This window comes from Paramormyrops kingsleyae, chromosome 22 (assembly GCF_048594095.1).
Source record: "Paramormyrops kingsleyae isolate MSU_618 chromosome 22, PKINGS_0.4, whole genome shotgun sequence".
NCBI classification, from domain to species: domain Eukaryota; kingdom Metazoa; phylum Chordata; class Actinopteri; order Osteoglossiformes; family Mormyridae; genus Paramormyrops; species Paramormyrops kingsleyae.
In genome coordinates this window covers 10,429,802-10,450,951 of record NC_132818.1, presented here as the reverse complement: position 1 = coordinate 10,450,951, position 21,150 = coordinate 10,429,802, and the positions used below count along the sequence as shown (strand labels likewise).

The 21,150-nt window shown below is 45.1% G+C and overlaps 1 protein-coding gene and 1 long non-coding RNA gene across 3 annotated transcripts; one reads left to right on the top strand and one right to left on the bottom strand.

Annotated features, from left to right (window-relative positions):
- The first annotated feature begins 1,419 nt into the window (after positions 1-1,419).
- LOC111836796 (transcription factor MafK-like) lies at positions 1,420-14,419 on the top strand. 2 transcript variants are annotated; one of them, XM_023798369.2, is made up of 4 exons: positions 7,356-7,388; positions 7,603-7,706; positions 10,353-10,431; positions 10,891-14,419. In XM_023798369.2, the coding sequence occupies exons 2-4, from the start codon at positions 7,678-7,680 to the stop codon at positions 11,338-11,340; spliced, it is 558 nt and encodes a 185-aa protein (XP_023654137.1). In that variant the 5' UTR covers positions 7,356-7,388; positions 7,603-7,677; the 3' UTR covers positions 11,341-14,419. The 2 variants fall into 2 exon arrangements, with proteins under 2 accessions (XP_023654136.2, XP_023654137.1); XM_023798368.2 differs by lacking the exons at positions 7,356-7,388; positions 7,603-7,706 and adding an exon at positions 1,420-1,614.
- LOC111836798 (uncharacterized) lies at positions 7,827-15,340 on the bottom strand. Its single transcript, XR_002836496.2, has 3 exons — positions 15,230-15,340; positions 14,882-14,910; positions 7,827-8,398 (listed from the first exon to the last, which is right to left on the bottom strand). It is a non-coding gene; the product is annotated as an uncharacterized lncRNA (long non-coding RNA).
- Positions 15,341-21,150: the final 5,810 nt, after the last annotated feature.

Genomic DNA, 21,150 nt, shown 5'->3' with positions numbered 1-21,150 from the left:
TCTAGGGTTTACAAAGAATGGTGTGCAAAGGGAAAAACATCCAGTATGTGGCAGTCCTGTGGGCGAAAATGCCTTGTTGATGCTAGAGGTCAGAGGAGAATGGGCCGACTGATTCAAGCTGATAGAAGAGCAACTTTGACTGAAATAACCACTCGTTACAACCGAGGTATGCAGCAAAGCATTTGTGAAGCCACAACACGCACAACCTTGAGGCGGATGGGCTACAACAGCAGAAGACCCCACCGGGTACCACTCATCTCCACTACAAATAGGAAAAAGAGGCTACAATTTGCACGAGCTCACCAAAATTGGACAGTTGAAGACTGGAAAAATGTTGCCTGGTCTGATGAGTCTCGATTTCTGTTGAGACATTCAAATGGTAGAGTCAGAATTTGGCGTAAACAGAATGAGAACATGGATCCATCATGCCTTGTTACCACTGTGCAGGCTGGTGGTGGTGGTGTAATGGTGTGGGGGATGTTTTCTTGGCACACTTTAGGCCCCTTAGTGCCAATTGGGCATCGTTTAAATTCCACGGCCTACCTGAGCATTGTTTCTGACCATGTCCATCCCTTTATGACCACCATGTACCCATCCTCTGATGGCTACTTCCAGCAGGATAATGCACCATGTCAAAAGCTCAAATCATTTCAAATTGGTTTCTTGAACATGACAATGAGTTCACTGTACTAAAATGGCCCCCACAGTCACCAGATCTCAACCCAATAGAGCATCTTTGGGATGTGGTGGAACGGGAGCTTCGTGCCCTGGATGTGCATCCCACAAATCTCCATCAACTGCAAGATGCTATCCTATCAATATGGGCCAACATTTCTAAAGAATGCTTTCAGCACCTTGTTGAATCAATGCAACGTAGAATAAAGGCAGTTCTGAAGGCGAAAGGGGGTCAAACACCGTATTAGTATGGTGTTCCTAATAATCCTTTAGGTGAGTGTATATGGCACTATTCTGACCATACTTTCCCCTTGAAAAATCCAAAACATCCACTTTTCATAACCTACATCTCCAAATCAGGCAGAATCGGTCCGAAAGAATACAGTCATGCTGAAGCTACAGATCTTCAGGTTACACAAGGACGGAAGTGAAGCATGACCACACAGCTGACCCCTCTGTCCCCTCTCCCTAAAACTGCGATGTGATAAAGATGTGTGCCATTAGTGATGTGTATTAGTTTACCCTATGTGTGGTAAGAAGGCAATCCTTAAATGCTTACTAAGTGCACAAATGCAAGACTTGAATTCATTAACAATAATTTTAAAAGGGTTATGTAAAGCCTTAAACGCTCATCAACGCAGTTTTAATCGCCCCGGGCTATTTGCGGCCAGGCTCCGCTTTCCCGCCAGGATGACGTCAGCCCATAGTTATTTTCATGAATGGAGGGGGGGGGCGTTCATAGGAGCCGCTGACGTCGCCGCTCGCGGAAGCGGGCGCAGGAATGCGGTTACACCACCGCTACACTGTTGTTGTTTTGCACTCGGTCCGCCATCTGGACGCTTCTCCGACTTTCTCGCCGGGATCCGCGATCCACCGGCTCGCCAGCGATCGCAACCGCGGGACTTGCCTAACCCCGAGAGAGCCGTCCGTGTCCCCTAGGTAAGCTGTACCAACTTAATCATCTTCCTATAAGTATTCTGAAGTCCTGCTGCTATTTACATGCGGATGCGTTTTAGGGGCTTATTCGGGGAGAAAGCGACGCTAATTGTACTGAAATCAGTCAGTAAACACGTGAATGGACACCACGGTGTAGCCAGGATAAGAAAAACAATTTCGGCTATATTATAGGTAAACTTCCCAATAACAACATCGGTAGTCTGCCTCCCAAGTAGTGCGAACATGTGCTTACGAGAAGGTCGCTGTGGCCAAGGGGCGAAAAAGTTATGGTAGCACTTTTTTAGACCAAGTGGTGTAAATCCCGCTCACATTTCATAATGTCTTCATACTAGTCGTTTTCTAAACTGCTTTTGATTGCGTGATACTTGCGTGTCCATGCTTACTCTGTTTTCGGAGTATATTTATATTGCACTAAGGTTGCACCTATACTGAGAGCCGTGGAGACACGTTTCTTTAAGTGATCCGGGGAAGCGCCACGCTGTTTGTTTATTTATTTATTTATTTTAGCAACTGCACGCGGAGATCGCACGTGGTCTTTGGGGATCGCGGGACAAAGGGCACGGTGTGGGAGACCACCGGAGGAGACGAGGTGAAGGGGGGCAATACGGAGGGAACGGGTCCATCGGGATACGTCTGATTCCGCGCCGGACGGGCGCAGGGGGGCGTGCTGGCTGGCGCTCCGGTGGGTCGATTAGTGGAGATAAGACCAAGCGCCCCGTTCCCCTTCCTGGAAAAAGTGAGGCGCGTTAATTGTTACTCGTAAAGAAAAGAGAATACGTGCTAACAAAAGTGTTTATAATCATGTCTCATTTCTGTATGTGTTTTACACTGTACATGTGCTTCATCTATCTATATATCTATCTATCATTGGTAATATAATATTATGTACAAACAAAAGTATTTACAAAATGAATTAACATGAGGTTTAAATCCAACCCCTGCTCTGATCAGTATTACTAAGGGGATTGCTGGACAATATCCACCAGTAACCCAAAGCGAAATCTGAATATTGACTGGGATGATCGAGCCCAATCCCCCATTCATAACACCTTCTGACAGAACATACATTCAGTTTTAGGTCCTTTGTGGCTGCAACCTTGGGGTTTGGAAAAACCAAGAATCAATAATCCACATGACAGGAATGTCGCAGCGCATGCACCGGCTGCATTTAAAACGGCATAGGAGCTGAGATGAGTGGACTCTGAGGAACTCTGAGCTGGCATTGAGGAAGGCTGGAGGAGACAGGGCAGAGTGACAGATGCATGGACTCTGACACGTGCTGGGTGCTGCTTTCAGTTCCATAAACTAAGCGATAGGAGCTTGTTGGTTTCCTTTTGAAAATTCATCTGAATTTGTGTGGGTAATGTGCTATTAAAGCGACTGATGTCACTGTCTGAAAGGGCGTCTAAAAGCAGATGAACAGAAGTCTTTTAGCTGGTTTGCATTTGTGGAAACTCTGTAAAAAGCAGCTTGATAATGTTCTCATCTCGGCGGAATATATATGGATGTGTTGCCCTGCTAGGAGCTACACCCTGGCAGTAAAGTTGAGTCATCGCTTGGAGCGATGGTGATTCATCTCCATTTCAGCAGATCGCACTTTGGAGAAGCCAGCGATCAGATATATGAAATTTTCTGCTGTCCTGTTTGCTCGCGATCTTGATGTAGCTCGTTGGAAGTGATCGGTGATGTATGGAGCTGGTTTTGCATGGGGAGACTCGTCGTCTGCTGGACGGTGTGGAAGGCCGCTCCCCGTGTTGTGGCACGAGTCATGGTCTCTTTTCGAAGTGTTCAGTCAGACATTTTCCATTTTTTGTTTTCTTTGGTGTGGTTGGTGTCTGAATTCCAGCAGGTGAACTGTTCCTGTGTGGGGAGAATGCAGACCCTCTCCGTGATCTGCAATACGAAGCCTAGTCAGGTTACAGCCACCCTGTCTCCATGGAAACACACACACACAAACTTGCCAGGCAGATGTCCAAACATGTCTTTCCCATGGTTTCTGTTTTAGCTAAACAGGACGTGAAAAAACACAATGCTTTTCATGTTTCGCGAATGACAGCATGTCTCTGGGCGAAGATCAGATTTTTAAAAATCTCCTCCCTTGAACTCGTGTCGTCACCGATCTGTGTGCAAATGGGACTTTTTAGTCCAAGACAGAAGCAAGTTTGATCGCCCTTGCCTAACTCGCACCCCCATGTTCCGCAGCATGTGCACCATGTGATACCGTAGGAGTTTAACCACAGGTCAACTTCTGTGAATCTTTAAATCGGTCGTTCCCATGAAGATCTCATTGCTTACAAGACACCCCAGGAAAACACATCAATACGTTTCAGTCGACGTTTTTTGTTTTCCTGATTAATTTATGTGCATTTCACCTAAGAGCATGACATCAGAACAGAGGAAACAGTTTAGCTGTAATGTTAAGAGTAACAGAGAATTACTCGTTTTTGTTGTTGTTATTGCTAGTATTTTTTCCTCTGGTTTTAAAAATAATACTCACCCTGTTAGTGATGGGACGTTGTGTGGCTCAGTGGGCTAGTGACATGTGTTCAGAAGGTTGTTGGTTCCAGTCCCACGGTGGGCAGTGCAATCACAATTGGACCAAAGGGTAAGGCCCTTAAACCCAACTGCTCCAAGGATGCTATAAGCTATCAGAGCAGGTGGGACCTGCTGGATCACACTGGGCCAAGTGCAAGTTTCTGCCTCTGGTCAGGAGTGGGATGCACATAGTGCTTGGCCTACAATGGCAAGCTTGCACATGAGGGTGGTACTGGGGGGGGTTAAGAGTGCATGTTGAGGTTGATCTGCAGGAATGAAAACTTCTTGGGGGGGGGGGGGTACGCTCTGCTATGGTCTTAGGGAGGTGCTGCTCACCCCATTATTGGATTTTTACGCACAAATCGACACCCCTTGCCGTGGTGAAGGTGGTGGCATGGTTTGTTATTTATTGAGTAGAACCTGATGCACTGATGCACATTATTTATAGCTTTCTATTTTTTTTGTATATTACTGTAAGTTTTCCTAGGAGAATAATACTTAGCCCGAAAGTATGTCAGCAGCATGTAATTAAGGCGAATCTGGCTGCTTGTGACACGGTCCTGCGTCCCGGGCACCGACATTGGCTGAGTATCGGCGGCTCGCGCTGTAAAACATGCTTGCTGACAGACGCGGGCGGCCAAAGCGTGCGGGGAACCTTCCCGGCCCTCTGCGCTCCCAGCATTCTCTGCGTTCCCAGCATTCTCTGCGCTCCCCGGCCCTCTGCGCTCCCAGCATTCTCTGCCCATCCGTTCTGTGGTCTTGGAAGGTTATGCATCTGCCGCCATGTGGTCCGGAGACGTCGGAGGCAAAATATTGTGTAGTTTACGGTTGGGGGGGGCATTCAAGAAGGTTTCGCAGTGCCACATAAAAGAAGAAGAGGCTAGTTGTCATGGGGGGGACATTAATCCATCTGGGAGTGGGGGTCTTCAGTAGACTGTTACCTTCCTGGTAACTTTTCTGCTGATGTTTTAAATAGTATTGTTTTGTGGGCACAGATTCGTGTGGCGCGCGCCGTGTGATGGACGCAGGGATGACCGTTAATGCGTGTGATGCGTGTGATGCGTGTGATGCGTGTGATGCGTGTGATGCGGGCTGCTGACGTCAGCTCTCTCAAAATGGTTTCCTCTCAGATTAAATCAGGCCATATTTGTCCCCGGTCTGTACATGCTTTACATTCCCGTGAATTCACGTGACTGCCTCTCCTCCCCACATCCTCACCCAACTGGAGAGTAGATTATTCTGCGCAGATGTCACCCCTCCCCACCCCTGGCTTCTGCAGAAAGTGTTAGTGGCCATGCCAACCGTTTCCACGGAGCCCACGGCTTTCCCTGCTGTCCGGTGAAGCGCCAGGGCTTTCCTGGAAACGTCAGACGAGCGCGGCGTGACTCCCTCCAGGCAGCGAATCCCCGTTTCTACCAGTAAACAGTGATGACTCATGGCTCTGCTATGCTCCCCTTTTACAGAAGGTCTCTCCGAGCGGTGCGGGAGACCGCCATGAACACGGAGTGAGGCTGGCTGGGCGGCCGGGCGCATGCCCCTCCCCCCTCGGTGCCGGCACCCCCACATGCAGCATAACACCATTTCTGCTGATCTGACTGTAAAAACAGCTGCGGGAGTTGTCTGTTTTTACACATGCATTCAAACTGGTTTGACAGACGTTCTCCGCTATACAGTCTCACTGCATTTCCATAATTTAGCAGACTCTTCTGCCCAAAGTGGCGCACAAGAGAGGAAAGCGTGAAGCAGAGCAAGATCAGCCAGCAACCCAGGAGCAGCTGGGTTTAAGGGCCTTGCTCTTTGGCCTGATTCTGATTGCTCTCCCCAAAATGGGATTGGAACCAACAACCTTCTGGACACAGGTCACTATCCGACTGAGTTACACAATGTCCCATCCCTAACAGGTGAGCTCTCTTGTGGTTGTAGATGCCGGGGCTATAAATTAAACCTTAATTTTAATTTTTTATTTAGTTACTAAAGGGAATTACTGCTGCTGTGCTGATTTCACTCTGCCCTGAGTTTCACAAGTGCTGTATTGCATTATCCATCCATCCAGAATAACCCATATTGTAGCCATCAAAAAATAAATCGGCAAATAACCAAGTGAATCCACTCGTACCAAGGGCACTGATTCATGAGCCTCCTATAATCCCTTAGGTTAGCAGCAGCATGGTCCCCTGATTGCTGCTGGCATTGATTCCCCTGATTCCTGTGAGTTTTATCTTAGGCCACGCCCTTTGGTGAAGATTGGCCCCGCCCCCATAAGGCTGATAGCAATAACTGCACGGCGTTGTCCATCTGCTTTTTGGGGGCCTTGGCCTGACTGCTGTGGCCTGATGGGGAATATGAGCCATGACTGTCCTACCACATGGTTTCTGTAGCCCACTAAACATCTTATCAGCCCCCTCAGACGCGGTGAGTAAGCTGCTCAGGGCGTGGGCCGTGTGTGACACCTTTTCGCCGTGAACTCACTCCCCCTCTGGGACCAATTCGAGCTCCTTTCACTTGCTCCTGCTCAGACCGGACCGTTTAGCTTGCCGGCAGTTCGTCTCTTGCTCAGTTTTTCCCCATCATTCCTGGCGCTTTGACCAGTTGACACCACCACCGTTAGGTCTTGCGGCGTATTTCCAAGGCCAGTGCACAGCTCAGTGAGTTAGGGGGCTGTGCCCGTGATCAGAAGATTGCTGGTTCGAATCTCATGGTCGGTCAGTAATCCCAGTTGCTCCAGGGACTGCCTGACCCTGCTTTCTTCATTGTACATCACTTTGGATAATCATCAGGTCTTAAACATACCAATCTGTTTGATGGAGATAATTGTCCTCCACCCCCTAATGCTGATCCTTTGACATATGGTGGGTGAAACCAGTGTGTCTCTTACCCAGTCTCCTTTGGGTTAAATCAGACAGTGATTGGCAGCCCCGTGATTCCGCCCACACTGGACCTCGATGCATCACCTCCTCCGTTACCATGTGATGCCGGTGTTTTGTTGAAGCAGTAAATGTCAATGTATGTCAGCCTCAACCTATGTATCTGTGACCTTTTTTGGCCCCCGTCCTCACTCCTTTCCTCCCGCGACCCTCCTGCACCTGTCCGCCAACTCTGTGTCTTTGACTGTGACTCAGAATTCTGGCTCTCTCTCGACCGTGTAATCGCCTTGCCTCAGCAGATTTTTTTTTCTTCATAGAATATCCTGAAATGAGGGGACGTACGGCCTGTGCTTTTAGGTAAACCTTGAAAGAATTTTAAGGAAAGGATGTAACCTCCATCTGTGGGCTGAGAGGATTGAGGTTAATTACATTTTGTTTTGTTGGAAGATTTTACCAGAAAAGATCTGGAAAAATTCTAGGGTCTTCTCATGACACATCCCTTTTGACAAAGTCCATGGCTGTTGTGTAAGAATGTGTATCTGTGTGTTTTTTTTCTGCCGACTTGCTCCAGTGATTTAATCGCCAGACTGCGCACAGCTGACTAGTTAAGGGCTTTTCCCCATTTGTGGAAGAGAAGGAATTTCCCATGTTTCAACAGATCTCTCAGCTGATAAGGTATCACCATCTAAACTTGGGCTGTATTTGAGTAAATTAAGGGTCTGATCATGAATATAGTTTGTACAGTATGATCTGAGCGTGGGAAATTAAGTTGAATTGCTCTGTTGAACTCCTGATATTTCTCATTTATTGCATGACTGAACAAGCTTTAATAATTCATTGCTTCTGTCAGTTTAGCTCAGGAAGAAAGTGAGTATGATGAATAAGTGACCTTCAGCAAGGGTCAGGATCACCAAAAAGACGAACCTGATCTAGAGCTTCGCCCTGAGAGATGGTGGTTATTCCACTAGGACAGCATGGGGCACAGAGGTCATGACCTTTCAGGAGTGCAGAGCACTGTGTGCGTGGGACACCTGTTTTAAGCTTTAATTCTTGTAAAACATCCAGCTTAATTTCCTCCTGAATATTCTTGGGTAACAAATACTTATTGGGAATGATGTCAACAGTGACTGAGTTTCTCAGCTCATGAATATCATGACTAAGTTTGTACAGTCAGTTACGTCATGCTGCATCTTTTATCTGGATGTCCGACGCTACCATTTTGGGTCTTAGACTAAGATGCTCTTCAGATGTCCATCTGAAACTTGGAGGGAAACGCAGGCTTGAGGAATGGCTGGGAATAGTGGAGGTGTGGGAACTGGGGGGCAGAAACACTGCTGTTGGAGAAACTTCAATCCAAGAAACGATTCCTGTGAAATCAAAGCAGGGTCATCATTAACAAAAACTAACACTAAGAACACATTTTTATAAACTAAAATTGAACAAGGTATGAAAATAATAAAACAACTGAACAAATAGGCCTACTATAAATATTGCTTCCATGATATGAAATAAAATAAAAACAAATTACATTTTCAGTTACCATTTTAAAGTAGTGTTAAGTTGTGTAAAGCTAAAGTATTGATTTATCTGTAAATGACCATTAATATTTAATAATGACTGTAACACATTTTGCCCATTTTGAGGACATTATTACATAATGTGCACTCTGGAATTCTTTAAAGATCAGATTACATAAAATAACCCTGCAACTTATATCAAGTATGTCCCGAGAAATAAAAGTAGTGAAACTCAAACGAAACTGAAATGTGTAAGAACTACGTAGAAATGCGTCTTTAAAATGAAAACTAATACAGCAACGTTGAAAACTAACTGAAACGAAACTGAATTTAATATAAAATTTGGAAATCATATAAAAAATTTAATTTTATTGTTTAAAAATCAAAACGATAACGATACTGATATTATATGGAAGTCCGTGTTGTTTGCTGTCCATAGCAGAGCTGTTTGGTTTTCAAAACAGGTACCAAACAGCGGTAGAATAAACACCCACATGCATAAGCGGGGAAAAGTACTCAATATCGCAGTACTTTATGGATCTAATAAATCCCCGTATGATACCAAGGCATCCTCTACCTGCACTAACATGACGGCGAAACTAGATGTAGTATTGCTTTTCTTTTAACTCAGATCGTTTAGTCCGCAAAATTTACCGTCAGCATGTTCGCTAAAAAATAACCGAACCAGTTGAATATCCTCCTGTGCTGGGGTCCGGAAAAGCCGAGGGTAATATAATACTGGCCGGGGGGGCAAACCGCATTGTCTACAGCAGGGGCCATCGGTGTAGGGGTGGCCTGTGTGTTTGAATTACATCAGTTTAATTTAATCTTAATTCATTTCATCTGTATTATATTTACCCTGACGCAGAGCGGTTTATGGGAGGCTTTGTATACTAGTTTAAGTGCGTTATTATTCGTTTTCAGACTTCCTCCTACTAAAGACTTCACCCACCTCTCTCTCCCAGTCCCCAGTCCGAGGGACAACACATATTTAGCTTTCCGTTTTAAAGAAATATTTCCGCATGCTTTTCTTGCATTCCAGATTTTTTAGTAGATAAACCAAGTAGTTCATCTACCCCAATGTCATTTTCTCCCTTACATCACTTTTAAAAATTTTTCGACCCTTATTTTCCAGTGATAGGCTATTTAAATTGCGCAAGAATTTCTAGGCATAGTACGTGGGACGTTTTAAAATAAGTCATGCTTGTTTAAAGAGCAGGCTAACCACTCCCAGGCTGCTGACATTTAGACGACTGACATTTTCGTCAGTTAAACACGCCTCGGCTGTGGGAATATTTCGTTGACCCATTAGTGAACAAATTCACGATAATAAGACAAAATGGAGTCTTAGATTAATATTTCCGTATTATATGTTATTGAATGAATTTAATAATCTTCGCACTATCGCCTTGGAGCGCACGCAGTCGCACACGCCCCCAAGCGTATTACTACTTACTACGGCCACTAACAAAAAACTCACACGTGCAGTCCATATTTTCACGGGAAATCAGACAAAATTTGAGTGTCAGTGAGTGACTTCCCACGAGTTATGGGATTAAACTTCCAAACGGTTGGTCTGAAAGCCCTTGCACAGCATTATACGTACCACGTGTTGCGTTTGACAAGCCTTACATAGCAATACACAGGGCGGGATTGGCGATCATATCACGGCGAACAGCGCCATCTGCTGACAGTTGGCTTCGTTTTGTCAGGCATTAATCCATCATATCCAAGCTCGGTTCTTTCACTCCATTTCAAACGATGTATAACTGAAAATGCCGTTTTGAATGTTTTTTTTCTCTAGGCATATTTCTGAGGGATTCTGGCCAAGTGGATGTATACAGGGTATGACGACTAATGTAAAAGGAAGCAACGCTTTAAAGGTGAGAGTGCATTGCAGTAATCACCAGAGGTGGAGAATTCAGGTCCAGAGAGTTGAGTACTCTGTGACTTTGACTCTTTATACTCAACTGGTTGGTTGAAACAAAATCTTGGTCTGGATTTGTACTCTCTGGACCTGGAACCTCCACCACTGGTAATCGCTAACGGCGTTTTATCGGGTTTTCAGTGCTGAAAAGATCCCAGTTTTTAGGCTCAGTGAAAAGTTTGCTTTGTTTGCTTCGGGTTTTTAACATGACAGCAACTTTTCCTGCACAGACACTTATCCTTACTGTGATACACAAGCTCTAAATCCAGCTTGAGCAGATTTCACATTATGTGGAATGCATTTAAATAACCAGTACAACCAGCAGGCAGATAAGCAGTAACGGGATTAGTAGATACTGTCATTATCACTAATGTAGTTGGGTGTTTGGGGCCCCGCCCCTACCATGTTCCTCCAGGTAAAGAAGGAGGTGGGGGAGAATGCCCCTGTCCTTAGCGATGACGACTTGGTGGCCATGTCGGTGCGGGAGCTGAACCAGCACCTGCGCGGCCTCACCAAGGAGGACGTGGTGCGGCTGAAGCAGCGACGGCGCACGCTTAAGAACCGCGGCTACGCCGCCAGCTGCCGCATCAAGCGCGTCACGCAGAGGGAGGAGCTGGAGCGGCAGAAGGCGGAGCTGCAACGCGAGGTGGACAAGCTGGCGCACGAGAACGCCAGCATGCGGCTGGAGCTGGACGCCCTGCGCTCCAAGTACGAGGCCCTGCAGTGCTTCGCACGGACGGTCGCACACGGGTCGCCTGCCATCGGGTCGCCTGCCATCGGCAAAGGGGGCAGCACCAGCGTCATCACCATCGTCAAGTCGGCTGCCCACAGCCCAAACTCCACACCCTTCTCTGCCCCTTCCTAGTGCCTATGGTTTTTTCAATTGAGGTGCACCTTTTTCCTGGCCCCGCCTCTGTCCCGCCCATGATGATTGTTCATTGGCTGGGGTGAGCCAAGGGGAGGAGCTTTGCCAGGTGACTTCATTGTGACGTTCATTGCTCTCCCACATACTCTGTGTTGTGCACTGTGCTTCAAAATTTCCAGCACCGGCAAGGCAACCGTACTGCTTATGACCTTTTATCCTTATCTGAGTCTTGACAGTTAAGCACTTACAGTATAAAATACTAAAATGCAAATACATATACACACACATGCAGATGTGAGAAAATGTGAATCCTTTGGAATTATCTGTATTTCTGCTGATAGAATCTGATCTATGGCTCATAGATGTTTTATCTAACATAGGAGGCAGAACATTTTGCATTGCAATATCTTTATTGATGAAATCTTTGTTTAACCTGCAAGGCCATCGAGTGGAAGAGAGATATTTAGTAACTAGCGGAACTTCTTTTTTTGGCAATACTCTGAGATGCTTTCTCTGTCTCCTGCTGACCAGAGCTGGGCAGTTGTTAGGGGGATTTTGGCCCGTTCTACACAGTGCTGTTTCACTTCCTGTATATTTTTGCGCAATATCTTCCTTGAACAGGCTGCTTCAGGTCATGCCACAGCAGTTCAATGCTATTAAGGTCAGGACTCTAAAAGGCAGATTGTCTTCCATATGAGCTACTCTGTTGTTGATTAATTCCCGCGTTTTGGATCTCTGTCATGGGGTACCACTGGACTTTCCTTGTGGTTTAGATAAGACAGACATGCTGATATTCTGCTGTCGGATTTTTCCCGATCCTGAACCTTTGAATTCATCGGTTCCTTGGTGATTGCAAGTCATCCAAGCAGCGACGAACCATAATCCGCCCTCTGTCATACCTCACGGTTAGGATGAGGAAGTGGTGCTGGTATGTGGACCTTTGTTTTCTGCAAACATAATGGTGTCTGTTTACCAGAAAGCTCGACCTTTGTCTCGTCTATCAATGGAATACTGTCTAGATAGTGATGTAGAACATGCAGACGCTCTCTAGCAGCCTTCTGATAGGCCATAGTGTTTTTATTCATTTATTTTTGGAGAGCGGTGGTTTCCTCTGTTGATATTACAAGCCGTTTATGCAGAAATCCAGGTAATTCCAAAGGGTGAGCATTTCTTGAATCCCAAATGTGTTGCATGTATTTAATACCCATCTGGTCTCTACAGAGATTACATGAAATGAATTGGAATTAACAGCAAATCAGTGTTTTTGTCTGGACTAATTGGCTGGAATAGTGCTACCTGAAATTTATTACATTACACAGTTCAAAACTTTGTTTTCATTTTACATCGAGGTCAAGGACATGCCAAAACGAGACACTTTGGAAAATCCGAAGATAAATTAGGGGCTGCTTAAATCTGAACGATATTAAATTCAATATTATTTATTATGACTTCAGACTAAGGAAGAAAATGTCATAAGTTAACAATAAAGTGAGCACTTGCTTTTATGTGTTTTGTAAGCTTTTGAACTCTTGCTGTTATTGCCATGATGCGTGGTAGGTAATCCATATTGGATATCATGAGAAGGGGAAACTGCCTTGACATAGAAACACAGTTATGTCCTGTATATTACAGATGAAAACTACTTTCACAATTTTGGTTTCAGCCCAAAAGCAGCAAAACAGCGTCCTGGTTTCAGGCTCCAGGTCCTTGTCATGCCAGAAATCCCTCCCGGTATGGAGCATTACTCCTTAGGTGACGTGTAACCGCCGGTGTTGGTAGCCTTTACACAAGGCGTAATAGTTTCCGGGAGGTGGGAAACTCCAACCCAGAAGGGCTGCAAAACTCCGGGTTTAACCACTCGTATCTCGGGGCGTTTCGCACCAGTAAGTGGTTAACAGCTTGCGCAACAAAAACGGAACGATCCCACGCACCTCCGACACGGAGAACGGAACCTCAGCCCCGCTGCCCTTCAGGACCAGCATTTCTCTCTCTCTCTCGCTTTTTTTTTTTTTTTTTACATCAAAGTCAAGATATGTTTAAAAGCGATCTGTTAATATGCGGTTTATATGCTTAGTTTTTAAATGGCTCTCAAGGCTGTCCACCTTCCTTCTTCACGACACTGTTCCTAGGAATCAAACAAACTCCCCTTGCTTTATGACTAAGCGAGATCATTATCTTTGCTTACCATTTGTACAGTGTATCTGCATTTATCGTTTTGTTCGTTTTGTGTCCTCCTTTTTTAATGAGGGGTTTGTGTTTTGTAGTCCCCTCTGTGCGCCTTTGACTGCAAAGCGTTCTCCCGCATTCCTTCTGCTGACGGTATATATACTTTTGATCATTAACTTAATTCACGACAACTGACAGCTTTTACAGTAAAATAAGAGCATATAGTAGACGTGCAGTCGGTTGGAGACGCAGTGAGTAAAATATAGTAATTTAGCATCTAGCCTCCGTTATTAAAGGCGCCGTTGGGCGGGATTACTGTCACACTGTTCGTATTCACCATAGTGCCTCTGTGTAATCCTGGTACTGTAGAATCTGCCCTTAAACGTGGGGTCTGGTGTCGCAGGCTCGATTTTGCAAAACACCCTGTTATTTATAGACAAAAAAAAATTCTGCTTCTATACATGAAATCAAGCCCGTCGTTTTTAATGCTGTGCTCTTGGAACCTTAACTGTTATAACTTTAAAAATGAGGTGTGCGTTGTAGTGAATATGTTCTTCCTAAACAAGATGTAAGTTATAGATACTGGGAAATTATTTTGCATAGGAATAACATGTTTAAGGTTGTGCTGGTGCATTTGTAGTCTTGTCAGAACAGGATGTAAATGTGCAGTATTTTGCAAGCTCTCCTTATTGCCTTTTATCTGTCACTATTCGTTTCTATTGGCAAATGGTTCGTTCATTGAGCAGTAACTGTGAAAAGCACTGATTAAGGTAAAATATTTGTAACGTCAGAAGCCACCATGTAATGCCTTTAGCAAGCCAGCGTCTTGGCAGCTGTTTTACACGGTGATTTCAGCACATCAAGATGAATCAGTTTCATTAAATAAAAGTCAAAAAGAAAACTTCTAAAGAAAGTTGATAGTGTTTTGTGTTGTGCATTTTGAGATGTGTGAATTTTGAACATGGACAGTTTATGACATTAAGGTGTTTATGAATGGACCATTGATGTCTTATTGTAGAGCTGTTGGTAAATCTGTGTCAACAAAGTTTCTCAGATCCCTCTCCACTAGTAGAGGCCACCGGCACCAATCAAATCAAAGCCCGCCTACATGGAAATAAAGTTATGACGTTTTTTCGCAATATCTTGCAAACGGAGCGAGATACTGCCTTCCTTCGCACGCGTGGCGCCTGTGCGCCAGGCCACGCCCAGGCACGCCCCCTGCGCCGGCCGGGGGGCGGGGCCAGGGGGTGCAGCCACACCCATTGCACCGCCCTCTCGCGATACCATAACTGTAACCATAGTGCGGAAATAATAATAATTATAATTATAAATCTAGTTGGCAATAATATAATAACAGTGTCCTATACATACTTACCTTAAGTCCTGGAGACATCTTTCAAAGCCCTAGGAGGGAAAAATTAAAAAAGGATTATTAAGACCCAGTGGGCATATATTAAGCCTTATGTGTTTGGCAGCGATGCCAGGGGATGGGAGGTGAAGGGGTGGGCACCAGATGGTGTGAGGTAGCCCAGCCCTAACCCTAATCCCAAATCCCCTGCCCTAACCCTAAGTCCCCTGCCCAAACTCATAATGCTGTCGCTCAACAACTTATACCTTAAGAGAACCGCTACAACCACCATAGTTACAGCAGTTATCAGCCACAACTGCAGATTTCACCGGCAGCAACAGTAAACCTCACAATATAAAAATTAAATCCTCTTACCGGCTGCCTCTCCAGTCTCTGATGTTCTTCTGCACAATCTCCCAGAACGGCGAAACAATCAAACATACAAGCCGGCTTCTTATACGCGTCTCCAAACTAAATCGTTTCACCTACTTCCTGCTACGTCGCATGCGTTACGTCACAAGCGATATCACACCCATTAGATCGTAACAGCCTACGTTGTTTGACTGAACAGTGCTGCTGCTGGCCGTGTCCATCCCTTGATGACCGCAGCCTACCTGAGTGCTGCTGCTGACCATGTCCACACCTGAGTGCTTGTCAAATTGTCCCTTTTTCTTTTGTGCAATTTCCCCAACTTGAAAGGAATAACAACATCCACTTGGAGGTATAACTGGATTCCACTCGACAGACTTGGCAAACCCACTATTTCTTTTATCCTTATTTTCCTTTCATTTGGATCTCAGCAAGGTAACCAATGTTGCCACCAGATAACGTAGTCAGGTAGAAAACCTTTAAGCAAAAAAGAAAAGAAATAGACCCCAAACTATTACATACATGTTAAGTCGCGGGCAGTGGAGGAGGCCCTTAAGGCCACACATGACCGATTACAACAAGAGTTTGCTGGGAACAATCCAGTCCTCTATCTGACTCAGGCTGATGAGTCCAATCACTGAGGTTTCACTACAGTTCATTTGCTAGTAGGCGTGAATAGTACAGGTGAGGGATGGGTTTGTTTGGCCCAGGTAATTATCACATGGGCTGCTGATAGAGCATGGGAGGCTGAGGACCCCGACCGCTACGGGGCGCGGGTGCGAGAACTGACTGTAACTGCTCTGCAATGTCGACGAAGCCCTGATAACTACTGCAGGGTCATGATCTCCTCCTCCCGGGACATGATAGTCCAGCGGTCCAGAACCTTGCCTGCAGCATCCTGAAGGCCATATCAAGGGGAACCAAGGACACCACAAGAAGTCATTGATTCTGCATAATTGGCACAGCTGATTAAAGGTACATAGCTGCCTGCCTGCAATGTCCAGGCCTCCTGGAGCAAAGACCTCGTAGATCTTAACAGAGCGACACCGCACACACCCTCCTTCTACTAGCTTCCCTTTCATTCTTCTTCTCCTGTGTCACCATGCTGGAAGTCATTACATTCATGGATAGAGAACAGGAACATTTTCAATCATGTCAACCGTAAAAACAACCTAGGGCTTTGGGGCACTGCTATTAGTCAGTCCCTGCGATGCATGTAATTATAGAGAAGATGACCCACAGAAACACCGCAAAGTCTATTGTTTCTCAGCTGATCCATAGAAATGCCTCACAGAACTACAAATACAATGACTCCCACAACAGAGGAGGAAGACTGACCTTTGGAAGGGGTCACTGCTGTGATTTGTCAAATTCCTGCCATCCACAGAATATATTCATATAAACAATAGCATTAGAAAAGCTTAATGAAACTTTAAAAATATGATTAACTTATATACTAAAATGACACAGTGTTAAAAGAATAGGTGATAAAATCTTTGTGTAGCTTGACAGTCCACCCTGTGAACTGGCATTTTTTAAAAAGGCGCTGTGGTTTAAAAAAACAAGCTGTAGTCTTATGGTCTATCTGAATAAATATTTAAAAATCTACTTTTAAATGTTTACCAACCAGCTGTTAAATTGCGCAGCTGTGCACTAGACCTAGAGTGACCCCAAATAAAGTAACACCATGGTTTCACAGTGCCGCTGACTCAGGTGTTTACCTGTGGGCCGTCTCAAACCCTCTGATGTCACTCTTCTACTCTGCCCACCACAAGTGCGCCTTTGATCTCGGGCTCGCGCTTTTAATGTCACTTTCAGCTGATAGACATTTAGAGGAAGTTTTGGAGGCACCTTTATGAGGCTGGAGGGTGTGACGGGGCTTGTTTGAGCTACACATAGCTGCTCTAATGAGATAGGTGACCTGCGGACGCTCCAGCGTCCCAGACAAACCCTGGGAAAGGGCTGCTGTGTTCAGTGAATCCCTGGGAAAGGGCTGCTGTGTTCAGTGAATCCCTGGGAAAGGGCTGCTGCCTGTGTACAGAGTCTGTGTGGTCTGTGGGGGTTTTCCCCGGTGAGCTGGGTGCTTTAAGCGGAGTGAGTGATCCCCCCTCCCCCCCGATTAAGCACCAGCTCTAATTAATGATTCCGGAGCTGGAGTGTTAATCAAGTTAAAGAGTCTGCTTCAGTGCCATCAGTCACCTGGTCTCATCTCACGTCCCTCTAACCGGTATGTTATGGTTTTGCAGCGGTCCTGTGAGGGTCCTGTTACACTTCTGTGATAGTTACCTACCTGCATTATGCTTCCCAGCTGAATCTCACCTCCGGGCTGACTGAGGGGGGGGGGTGCATCTCAATAGCTGGAGAGAAAGTGGCCATTCAGGGCTGAGCATCGGAACCAAACAGCTACTGGCACCAGCATTCAAACTGCCTCATTATCCTCTATAATCAGAACAATGAGACACAGGTACAGGCTGCCAGCAGTGAGGAAAATGCTTATTTGTTGGCTATGCTGTAAAAACAGATCCGATGACTGAAACATGATTAGAAAATGCTCCCCCAGTGAGGTCACCGATGCACGCAGGCAGACCCTGCGTGGACCACAGCATCAGACTGGGGTTCTGAGGGCCCAAAACTCACCAGTCCCTCCTTCTCCTGCTCTTCTGCTTCTATTAAATTATACAGCATCGTGTTCTGGTGCCAGAGAAGCTTCTGCAAGCTCAACAATGAGCTTCTCTCCAAAGTGAGAAGACCCCTTTCTGGTAATTGCAATACTTACATTCGGCCAGGAGATGGCAGCAAGAAAATAGAAAAATAATTTTCCCACGGTTATTAGGATAATTCACAAGGTAAATTTATTGTGTATTTGTGTGTCTCTGTGTATGTGTGTGTTTTACTACACTTTGGGGACAATTTTATCAAATGTGATCTATGCAAACACACACACACACCGTGTGCTGTTACAGTCCACACACACACAAAGCGGCCACTTAGAACACACACACACACACAGACACAGACACAGACACAGACACACACACAGTGCCCTATTACAGCACACACATGCACAAATTTGCCGCCTGCCGTTCACGGGTTTTTCCTCACCAATCGTCTTATTTGCGCCGTTCAGTCACTAAACTCTATGGCGTTTCAGGAGAGCGCAAGCCGGCACATTATTAGCGGAAAATGTGGAAATGGCTTTTTCTCCACATTAAATGTTTACTTTGTTTTTCAGTAATAAATCAGGGTTCTTGCAGGTTTCAGTAAGTTAAATTTAAGACCATTTTAAGACATTTTAAGACCATTATGAGTAAAATTTAAGACCAACACGATGCATTACTAGAAACATTCGAATGATACCAGAATTTCTCATATTTTATGTCACTCATATCCTTAGCCCAACATCCACATATCATATGTGTTTACAAAGTGCGTTTTAATAAGTTCACATGTGTTTAAAGCATGTGGGAGTGGTATTTTAAGGCTTAAACTATAAAAAGTTTATGTATATGGTCTTTCTATATTGCGGATTTTCACCTATTGCTGATGGGTCTGGAACGTAACTTCCGCGATAGGCGGGGGATCCAGACCCATCAGCCATAGGTGAAAATCCGCGATATAGAAAGACCATATACATAAACTTTTTTATAGTTTAAGCCTTAAAATATATAGTGATCCCCCGCCTATCGCGGAAGTTACGTTCCAGACCCATCAACGATAATGAAAACAACTGGAAACAGCTGATAAACACGGGGAATCCACAAGGGGTTAACGAGGGGGCGTGGCACACGGGAGGAGCGGATGAGCGGGGCAGGACATACTGCACTTTTAATCAGATTTTTTAGATTTTCTAAGCAATTTTCCATCTCTATTTTGCTTTTTTTGTCTTGGTTTAACTTTTTAAAATCTTGTTATTATAAAGCATATTAAATAACCCCTGTGTATGATAATAAAAACTTGCCTTACCATAAGGAGACCGAGAAACGTTCTCCTCAAGACCACACAAACAACTAAAAACTATATCATGGAAACTAAGACATTCACAAGGTAACTCCATGAAAAGCTCTGTAAAAGTAGAAATGTGTTTATTTTAATTATAATTTAAGGTAACGTGAGCCAACTGGCTAGTAGTTGCCTTTTAACTGAAAAAAATCACTCCAGTCATCAGAGAAAAAAGTTACTACACCAAAACATTTACATTGCAATAATGTATGGCATGAAACAAACTTGTAACTATGTCATTCAGGAATACAAAATAATAAAACAACATACCGTTGACATTGGCCTCAAGAACTAAGTTAGCGCTTGATTCGCCTGCACTTCCTGTTGTGGCTGAGCGTGCACCTGGCGTCAGTGGCTGAAAGTGCACGTTCTGCAGCCAGACCCTTCTCAAACTGTTTGCCTAGCTGCAGTGATCACGCAATGGGATTTGTAGTTTTATTACCACGCAGACACCGGTGCAGACCAGAAAACACAACCAACGGATTAGTTTTACAGTGATTTACTATTTTATTTTCTGCGGACAACGCTTTTTGGGAATGAACGGCGGTAAGAATTTTAAGACTTGGGTAAATTGAATTTAAGACCTACTGTAGGATGAAAATCTGGGCATTTTTAAGACATTTTAAGGCCTTAAATTTAACTTTCTGAATAGTAGACTTTTTTAGACTTTTTAAGACCCCGCGGGAGCCCTGTGTATAGTTCACACAGGCACATACCCATAAATTGAGAAGTGAGAGAAACTGAAAAATTTTGCTTGGAGTCAATTTTTTCAGGAGCTGTCTACTGCTGAAAACACGTTCATGAACAGCCTTCATCCAGCGCTTTGTAGGTATGCACCCACACTTACCAGAAAGCCATGACGCAGAGGCTCGCAAACAGTACACATTTTGGGCCGTATGTCTCATGGACCATGGGGGAACTTGTTAGTGGTATCCGTGTGGTCCTCTGGAGGCCGGCAGGGAACGGACGTCAGGGTGTGTTTGAGCACCAATCACTCACCAGCTCCTTGCACATCACGTGAACGGCGAGGTGACCTTCCAAGTGTCCGTTGAATGACAGGAGCTGCACCTCATTACCAGCCAGGAGGCTGCAGGTTGCCCGTCGTCATGGTGACATAAAGTGACAGGTAATCGCAGTTCACACCTGTTAAGGCAGCTGTGCAGCGCGCACAACGGTTTGCCTGTCACCTCTCATTCGGTCCTCTGTGTCCGCTCGGCCGAAAATAGGCCGGGGGTGTGTTTATTTTTACTTAGGCTGAGTTCAGTCCGTCGCTCCATACTGGTAGAAGTGCAGCTAAAACATTGCTCTTTGCCCACGTGTTAATTTCAGCATAGCAGTGTCGGGGGCAGGGGTGGGGGGGGGGGGAGAAACATAAAAACATAAAAAAATTACAAATGGGAGGAGGCCATTCGACCCATCAAGCTGGTTTTGGGAGAACTTAACAGCTCAGAGTTGTTAAAATCTTATCTAGCTCTGATTTAAAGGAACCCAGGGTTTTAGCTTCCGCTACACTAGCAGGAAGACTATTCCATACTCTAACTACACGCTGTGTAAAGAAGTGCTTCCTCAAATTCGTTTTAAAATGTTCTCCCGCTAATTTCCACTTATGGCCACGAGTTGAACAGCATCCAGACCCGTTAGAATCTTATATACCTGGATCATATCCCCCCTTAGTCTCCTTTGCTCGAGGCTAAACAGATTCAGCTCAGCTAACCTCTCCTAAGACATTCCTCTAAGACCAGGAATCATTCTCGTACCCCTACATTGTACCTTTTCCAAGGCAGCAATGTCCTTCTTAAGGTATGGTGACCAAACCTGCACACAATATTCTAGGTGGGGTCTTACCAAGGAATTATACAATCATAGCATCACCTCCCTTGACTTAAACTCCACACACCTAGAGATATAACCCAACATTCTATTGGCCT

Bases quoted from the DNA above. Each gene is read 5' to 3' on its own strand.
- LOC111836796 (XM_023798368.2), top strand. From the start codon at position 1,457: ATGCGGTTACACCACCGCTACACTGTTGTTGTTTTGCACTCGGTCCGC. The intron at 1,615-10,352 runs GTAAGCTGTACC...TTTTTTCTCTAG, and splicing joins GAGCCGTCCGTGTCCCCTAG to GCATATTTCTGAGGGATTCT. The intron at 10,432-10,890 runs GTGAGAGTGCAT...ATGTTCCTCCAG, and splicing joins AAGGAAGCAACGCTTTAAAG to GTAAAGAAGGAGGTGGGGGA.